Source organism: Myxine glutinosa, chromosome 1 (assembly GCF_964187855.1).
Source record: "Myxine glutinosa chromosome 1, kmMyxGlut1.1, whole genome shotgun sequence".
Lineage (NCBI taxonomy): Eukaryota > Metazoa > Chordata > Myxini > Myxiniformes > Myxinidae > Myxine > Myxine glutinosa.
The window spans coordinates 264,072,550-264,080,691 of record NC_136261.1 but is presented as its reverse complement, the minus strand read 5'-3'; the positions used below and the strand labels follow the sequence as shown (position 1 = coordinate 264,080,691).

At 45.7% G+C, this 8,142-nt stretch overlaps 1 protein-coding gene across 1 annotated transcript; it reads left to right on the top strand.

Moving 5' to 3' along the window:
* Positions 1-3,180: 3,180 nt before the first annotated feature.
* Positions 3,181-7,500, top strand: LOC144891803 (uncharacterized). Its single transcript, XM_078776366.1, has 4 exons — positions 3,181-3,487; positions 3,664-4,292; positions 4,752-5,623; positions 7,404-7,500. The coding sequence occupies exons 1-4, from the start codon at positions 3,181-3,183 to the stop codon at positions 7,498-7,500; spliced, it is 1,905 nt and encodes a 634-aa protein (XP_078632492.1).
* The last annotated feature ends 642 nt before the right edge of the window (positions 7,501-8,142 follow it).

The following is an 8,142-nucleotide window of genomic DNA, read 5'->3' as shown; positions in this document are numbered from 1 at the left end:
AGGCACAATTTCACTGGTATATGTCTTCAGTTTAGTCGACACAGTTGTGATGTCCGGAACCCCACCCTGTGGATACAGCGAGGTGAACATGTCCTCACACATGATCGATCTTGAAGCACCAGTATCGATCTCCATTTCCACAGGGGAATGATCTATTGTCACCGTCACAACAAACGGAGGTTCAGTATTCTTAGTGTCCACAGAGAAAACTGAATGATTCTCACCTTCGACTGTGGTAGCGCCTGATGTGCTGTTGGTGACGTGAAGCATGCGATCAGTTGGCTCTGCGTTATCATTGTCGACATCGACATGGTGAGTGGAAGATGTGGGTCTGGGACAATGGGCTGGCAGATTCCCCCTCTTCCCACAGGCGTGGCACGTGAATGGTTTATAACGACATTGGAATGCGCCATGGGAAAAAGCCTGCAAACGTTTGGGTACCACCCAAACCATTGAGCCTGCAAACCATTGAGCGCCAACCATTGAGCCTGCAAACTTGTGCGTCAGCTCTTCAAGCGTGGGAGTACGGTGGTGCCACCTCTTGATGGCACGGTTCAAGTCCTTCGGGTCCAGGCAGAGCCTAAGTTTGCCGTTTGCTTTCCGCACGTAGGTGAGGCTACTGACCCAGTCTGTAGGCTCGTCGACCTTCCATATGATGCCCTGTCTCAGCATTATGTCCAGTTCTGACCTTACTTAGTCTCTCATCTGGATGGGGCATCGACGTGGTGCGTGTATTACAGGGGGCACATTGGGGTCTACCACGATGCGATACTGGCCTGGGAAGTTTCCAATGTTGTCAAATTGGTCCGGATAAGTGCTCAGCAGGTCGCCCAACGTGTTAACTGATTTGTCACCCATGCAGTTCTCCTTCACCGAGCAGTGCAGGGTGAGGAGTTCCAGGTCCCTACAGGTGGACAGGCCGAGGATTGCGGGGCTAGTGGCCTTGACTACAAAGAACTCTGCATTGACCCACTGGGTATTCCTTTTCTTGCAGGGGACGACAAGGGTGCCAAATTGCCGAATTTGCGAGCCATTGTAGGCCGTTAGTATTGTCTGGGGTTTCTCCTGGATAGGACCAGGTAGCGGCAGCCCAGAGAAGTCGACATTTTGGGGGATACATTTGTCTGTATATCCAAAGGGGCAAGGTATTGCCCTCTGCCCCAGTATCGACCTTGACTCTCAGGGAGTGAACACCAGCTCGGTCAGGCAGTGAAATGGCCAAGTCCGTGAAAATCTCTTGCCGGGAATCCATGGTCTGGCTGTGGATTTTGATGGTGGTGAAGCTCAACGTGTCGCAGTTCCCATCGGGGTCTTCATCTCTCCCCAGAGTGTGGATGGGCTTTCGGGCAAATGATTTTTGTGCCCTCTGGTGTCTGGGTGGGTTGTCTGCCGGCCTTGTTCTTGCCTCGCTCTTGAGAGACAGACGGCCTTCCAGTGGTTTTGCTTTCCGCATGCCTCACAGGTTGAGCCCCATGCTGGGTATCGGTGTCGGGGCTGGGGTGGATGCTGTCTTCCACAGAAACGGCACTCTTTTGGGTGGTACCCAATGGTGTGGACAAAATTGGTTGCCTGTTGGGTCTGGGTAAACTGCTGCATGTGAGTGACAGAGGCCTCATGTGCCCGACTTATTTCCAGGGCTTGGTCCAGCATGAGAGTGTCATCCTTCGCGAGGAGCTCTTTCTGTAGCTCCTGATACCGCTTCCCTGCAATGAGCTGTTCTATTATGCGCTCGTCTGCCTCGGGGGTCTTGATCTTGCATTTGTTCGCTTGCTGGCGACATCTGGAGATTAAATTGTTCATAGTTTCATCTTCGTCCTGCTTAAATCGCTGTAAGCAGAAATGAGCCACACGGTAATTGGCCTGGGGTTTCAGCTCAGCTTAAAATCGCTGCCAAACAATCGCTGGCGTCACAGTGTTGGGCCTTGTTTCGTCGGCGTTCTCAAGGCCCCACGAACTGTAGTGTCGCAGGCCTTCCTCACCTGATAGCAGGAGAATGAGGTCGACTTGTTTGTCACCTGCTATGTCCTTCACAGAAAAGTACAGCTGGGTACGCTTTCTGAATAGCTCGAAGGCTTCACCGAGGTTGGTGCTGGTCCAATCCATGCGTGGCATCATGGGTGCATCCGCTATTGTGAGCTTGCCTTCGAATCCCTAGATTGGGTTCCAATCGGGTTTGTAGGTTCGCCTTTCGCTGCCACCATGTAATAAGATGAATCCAAGTGTCAACTTAGGAGATGACCATTTTAATGAACAGCACAGCAAGCCACGTCACTCGGCCTCGTATCCCACATCCGGCCTCCCAGCCCCCACGCTCCTTCGCATAGGCCACGTCCTCCGCTCACATATTCATATGACAGTCCAGAGGGTGTGTAAACTAGCAGGGAAACTAGAGAAGACAGAGCAGGCTGTTTGACTGGAGACAATTATAGGATTAAATGGGATTTGGGACATTTTTAAATTGACGATTTCTGGGTTGTAATTACCTCCGCTACCAAAGGTGGATGGAGATTATGTTTTCAGGGGGGCTAGGCTGGGCCAAATCGGAGGTGATTTTCCTAATTCAATGTAATTTACCTAAAAGTTGTGAGTGAGTATCAGGAACAAAATCATGAAAAAAAAAATCAAAAATATTGACGTTTTACGGTCAGACAGCCCGTTATCATAGCAACAGTTACAGACGACTCAAAAAATGCCTAAATTGACGATTTCTCAAGCTGTGTTTGACCCCCAGAGTTGATTCTGGTACCAAAAGATGCCGAATTGAAAGCCAAGGATGATTGGATAGCTTAACAATGTCTGTGACACAATTCAATACCACTTTTATCCAAAAAACTGATTTTTGTCTGAAATTTCAAGCATATTTATGGAAAAAAATTGAAAATTTTGCTTTTTAATCATAGGATAACCATTAATCAAATTACATTTACTTTAAATTGTCTTTTACAACCTTGTGTTGTCCAGTTTTTATAACTGTTATAACGGTGTTTAAATTTGGCCATCTTAATTTCAATTAAAAAAAAGTTAACAAAAGCAGCTTACAATCATTAATTTTAATGCCTGCTTTCGGTTGTTACTGTAACCATTCATCAGGCAAGTATGCTGTTTTTGTTTACTTTTCTCATTCAAACATTATATTAATAATTGTTTTTTTATTGCAGTGCATCACATAGGCAATTAGGCATGGATACAAAAGCCAAGACCGTGTTGTGGCTCTTCGAAAAGTGTCCCCCCATCTTCAATCTACCAGGAAACCAGGGATTCACTGGCCCTTATCCACCAACAGGGGAACTGGTTGTTCTCCAGTACCATAGGTATCACAGACATCTGCAGGAAACCAGCCACCTTCAGTCTAGCAAAAAGGATGCAGTCAAGCTTGTAGTGAAGGACTTGCAGGACTGGTGGGGAAATACCGGTTTTATCCTCAAGTCGTGGCAAGCCATAGAGAAGATGATATTTAGGGATATTGAGGAGTTCAAACTAAGGAAGAGTAAGAAGAGTAGGATGACAGATGCAGAGACCAAGAAAAGGAAGGACATCTTAGCAAATATGAGGCAGACATTTTGGGTCGTTCAACCTGACTTTGAGAAGAAATTGGAAGCAGCACAAGCTGTGGAGAAGCAAGACAAGAGAGATAAAGACGACTGGCTTTACCTATACTACAAGGTGTACGTGGGGATAGCTGTACACGTACAGCAACGCTTGGGTCTAGCGATGAGAAATTAGCAAATAGGAGGAAGCGCAAGTTTCTTGATCAGCAGGCAGAGCAGGTGAGAAGAGATAGGGATTGTCTGCGCACTGCCCCTAATGTAGATGTATCAGAAGATACTGATGACTCTGAGGAGACCACTGACACACCACTCTACACTGTTCCTGTGCAATCCCCAAAGGTCATCAAGAAGCTGGAAGGAGTTCCAAAGGATGCCTGCTTGATTGCAGACAAGTACGCAATTTCAAATAGGGCAATCACAGAACTGGCTGCTGCCTTTCACAAAGACGACGGGAAGAACCTGGAGCAGTACAACCTATCAGTGAACACAACGGGGAGGAGGAGACAGTCTGTGAGGGTGGAGAAGGCGAGAGACATCGCTAAGTGGCAACTTGGTGACAGCACTTCCAAAATGTATGCTCTGCACTGGGACGGGAAGCTGATCAAGTCCCTAACCCATGTGGGCAAGGACATGGAGCGAGTGGCCGTGATACTGACAGGGACAGATGGCCAGGAGGTACTGCTGTCAATTGTTGGGATGGAAGGGAGGTCAACTGCTGAAAATGAGGCGGCAAAGATTATTCAGGTATTTATGCTCTACAGTTCTGTTAAGTTAATAAAAATCCTTATTTTTCGCTTTTTAGTTATACAATTTAGATTTGAGTTTTGTAAATTTTGGAAGTTTCTTATGTTTGTTCATTGAAGACAGTGAAACTGTCCAACTTGAAATATCCAAAGTCTAAAAGTGAAGTAACAGTAGCGGTGTAGTTGTAGATACCACAGCCAAAGGGTGTTGTGGATTTTGTTTAATTATACGAAAAGAACTACTTGTAAGTAGCTACATCAAATTAAGAATTTACTTGGAATATGTTAGTTATTTTTAATATAATAATGAAGCAAATTAGCAATTTGGCATTCCACACTAATTTGATCAATGATAAAATTGATATTAGTCTATAAAGTATATTCTAACTTATGTTCTATTATTAGTAGAATATAAGTTATCATTGGTGTCTTTACCTTATTCTATTTATTTTCTATCCAGGTCCTCAATGAGCACCCAATCGACACATCAAGGATAGGCGCTCTTGTCTTCGATACAACGGCAGTGAACTCTGGGGTCAAGAGTGGAGTCGTAGTAAGACTGGAGACTGAGTTTGGCAGGAGTCTTCTGCAACTGGCGTGTCGGCACCACATCCACGAATTGGTTGGAGGGGCGTCTTGCTCAATAGTGTATGGCCCCACCACAGGACCTAATGAACAGCTGTTCAAGCGACTGCTCAACACTTGGAGTGAATTGGACCGGGGCAACTACACATTGGTCGAGGTGTCTGCTCAACAGAGAGAGCTGGCTGGCCATGTACATGCCACCATCACCTTCCTTCAGACGTGGATGGAGAATAGCACAAAGGAGACTCTTCGACACGACTACCTGGAGCTGGCACACCTCACACTGCTGTTTCTTGGAGGGACTGTCCCTGATGGTATGAGGACCATCACTATCAAAGCTCCTGGGGCATTCCACCACGCCCGTTGGATGAGCAAGACTTTATACACTATAAAGGTGGCACTCTTCCGTTGGCAGCTGGGAGATATCTACACACCCGAAGAGCTGGAAGACATGACCAGTCTCGCTGCATTCATGTCAGTCTTCTACACTAAAGCGTGGTTGACATGTACCAGTGCTGCAGATGCACCATCTAACGACCTGTACCTGATGAAGAACCTCCTCAAGGCTGAGGCCAGTATTGCAAAGAATCCAACAAAGTGGCCTGCCAAATTTCTGTCCTTTGTGACTGTGGCCCGAGAGAAGCTACAAAACCATTTGTGGTACCTCTCAGAGAGATTGGTCTCTTTGGCACTCTTCTCGGACAGAACGTCATCTGACAAGCAGACTATGAGAAGGGCTATGCTCAGGTACCATGGGACTGCACATAACGTGATACAGGAGATGCCAGCCTCACAGCAATTGGGGAGTAAAGCCCTCAAAGACTTTGTTGGTTACGACTCTTGGAGCATGTTTGAACTCTTGGGTATTGACTCCAGTTTTGTCAAGCTCCCCGTTGCACAGTGGCCCACCTCAGACAGCTATCGTCATGGCAAGGAAGTTGTGGCCAAACTCCCAGTTGTCAATGACGCAGCAGAGTGGACACTTGGACTCGCCACAGATTTGAACACTAACAAGGCCCCCACATCTGAGGCGCAGCTCCAGGCTCTATACAGGGTTGTGAAGGGCGTCAGGGAGAAGCTGCATGGACTGGCAACATCCACTGAGGTTGTGACTAAGAAGTCATTGGCCTCCATTGATTACAATTGGGACTAGGTTTTTTATTTTGTTATCAATGTTCAATGTCAGACCTTAAATTTGAGACAAAAAAGCTTAATCAATGACAAAAGTTAATTTAAAGTACATTTAATTTGACTATAGCTCTGATTAATGATTATCCTATGATTAAAAAGCAAAATTTTCATTTTTTTTTCAAACAAATGCCTTAAATTTGAGATGAAAATGCGTTTTTGGGATAAAAGTTGTATTGAATTGTGTCACAGACATTGTTAAGCTATCCAATCATCCTTGGCTTTCAATTCTGAATCTTTTGGTACCAGAATCAACTCTGGGGGTCAAACACAGCTTGAGAAATCATCGATTTTAAGAATTTTTTGAGTCGTCTGTAACGGTTGCTATGGTAACGGGCTGTTTTACCGTAAGACGTCAATATTTTTGAAAAAAAATTTCATGGTTTTGTTTCTGTTACCCAGCCACAACGTTTAGGTAAATTACAACCTTGTAGTATGAAAAATTGAGAATCTCCCCTGATTTGGCCCAGTCACCCCTGTGTCCGTTTGTCCATTTGTTTGTTTGTGAACAAAATATCTCAAAAAGTTGTGGACGGATTCGGACGAAATTTGGCAGAGATGTAACGTATATGACAAGGACGAAATGATTAGATTTTGGTGAAGATCCGGATTCGGATCCGGCTACGAGAATTTTTAAAAGTGATTCTTCACCATTGGGAGATCGGGCCAAAAACGATACATAGCGGGATATCTCAAAAAGTTATGGACGGATCTGGACGAAACTTGTTGGACAGGTTGTGTGTGTGACTCGGGAGAATCGATTCAATTTTGGTGAATATCTGGATCCTGCTAGTAGACTATTTTAAGTGATTCTTCACCATTGAGTGATATGACCAACCAGCGAGAGGTATGCTCTCTACTGAGTGCCGTTCTAGTTATTTTTGAATTGGCAGGCATAGATAGATTAGAGCCTACCTCGTTGTTCCTTGTCATCCTGGGACGATTGAGGGATGAATGGAGGAATGTCTGATGAGTTGTGTTGTGTAATGATGAGGTATGAATGAAGTGCGTGGCGAAATTATTCAGAAATTAAGATTGAGTGCATGGTACAAGGAGGGTGTTTGTGTGTGAAAAGAAGCAGAGTACATCCCTCCTCCCCCCCCCCCCCCCCGCCTCCACCCCGCTCCCCCAATTCGGTTGAGTAGAACCACTGTAGAGGGGTGGGGATGTTAATTATCTCATGAAAAATGTGTTTTTGAGAATTTTAGGATGGAGTAGGGAATTAGGGACGTTCCTTCTTTGTACCATTTTTGAAAGTCTGCTGCTGCTGGAGTAAAGGAGAAGGGTAATTGGATTTTGCGAGGACGCACTGAGTCCCACATTTTAGTGTATGGGGTAGGCGCACCACCCATCAGGCTGCTCCACCGGTGAGCCTTGTCGGGCCATGGCACCTTGTCATGTTTATCACATTATGTGCCTTGATTTTCTTCCCATGAGCTAGGATATTTATGGGATTATTGGGCCCAGAAGGGAAAGATTAGTTCAGAATGGATTAGTGGGGCAGTATTTATATGCAAGGGGAACTATAAGGGACAATGTTTTACAGTGGCAGGACACAAGGGTTTAGAGCAGAGGGATTACATGTGCAGGAGTAGAGTTGGTTTGTGCGGTGGATAGATCAGGTTAGGGCCGAAGCCGTCTAACTAATATGCTGCTACCACACATTCCTGCCGCCATGACACCAAGTATGAGAACGGTATCAGCGATGCCGGCTTGCAACATTTGGCGGCCCATTCTGGCCTTGCCATATGCCTTGCCTGTATGCCTTACCATAGTGCCATGTCTACCATGCTACTCACCTGCTGTGTTTAGGTCAGTGAAGGCTAAAGTGTTTTTTCAGGCCAATATACCACCTGTTGAAAGAGGCCAGTGAGACTCACCTTTGCTCAAAGTGGGCCAAGAGACTTCAGAGAGAGAGAGAGAGAGAGAGAGAGAGAGAGAGATAGTTAGAGAGAGAGAGAGAGAGAGAGAGATAGACAGATAGATATATAAATATAGAGAGGTCATGTGGTCCCACTCATTCATCTTTGTGGCCAGAGGGTTTAAAGAGAGAGAGAATATTTTAAAATGAACGTGTC

Bases quoted from the DNA above. Each gene is read 5' to 3' on its own strand.
- LOC144891803 (XM_078776366.1), top strand. From the start codon at position 3,181: ATGGATACAAAAGCCAAGACCGTGTTGTGGCTCTTCGAAAAGTGTCCC. The intron at 3,488-3,663 runs GTAAGAAGAGTA...CTATACTACAAG, and splicing joins GGAGTTCAAACTAAGGAAGA to GTGTACGTGGGGATAGCTGT. The intron at 5,624-7,403 runs GTACCATGGGAC...TGTATGGGGTAG, and splicing joins ATGAGAAGGGCTATGCTCAG to GCGCACCACCCATCAGGCTG.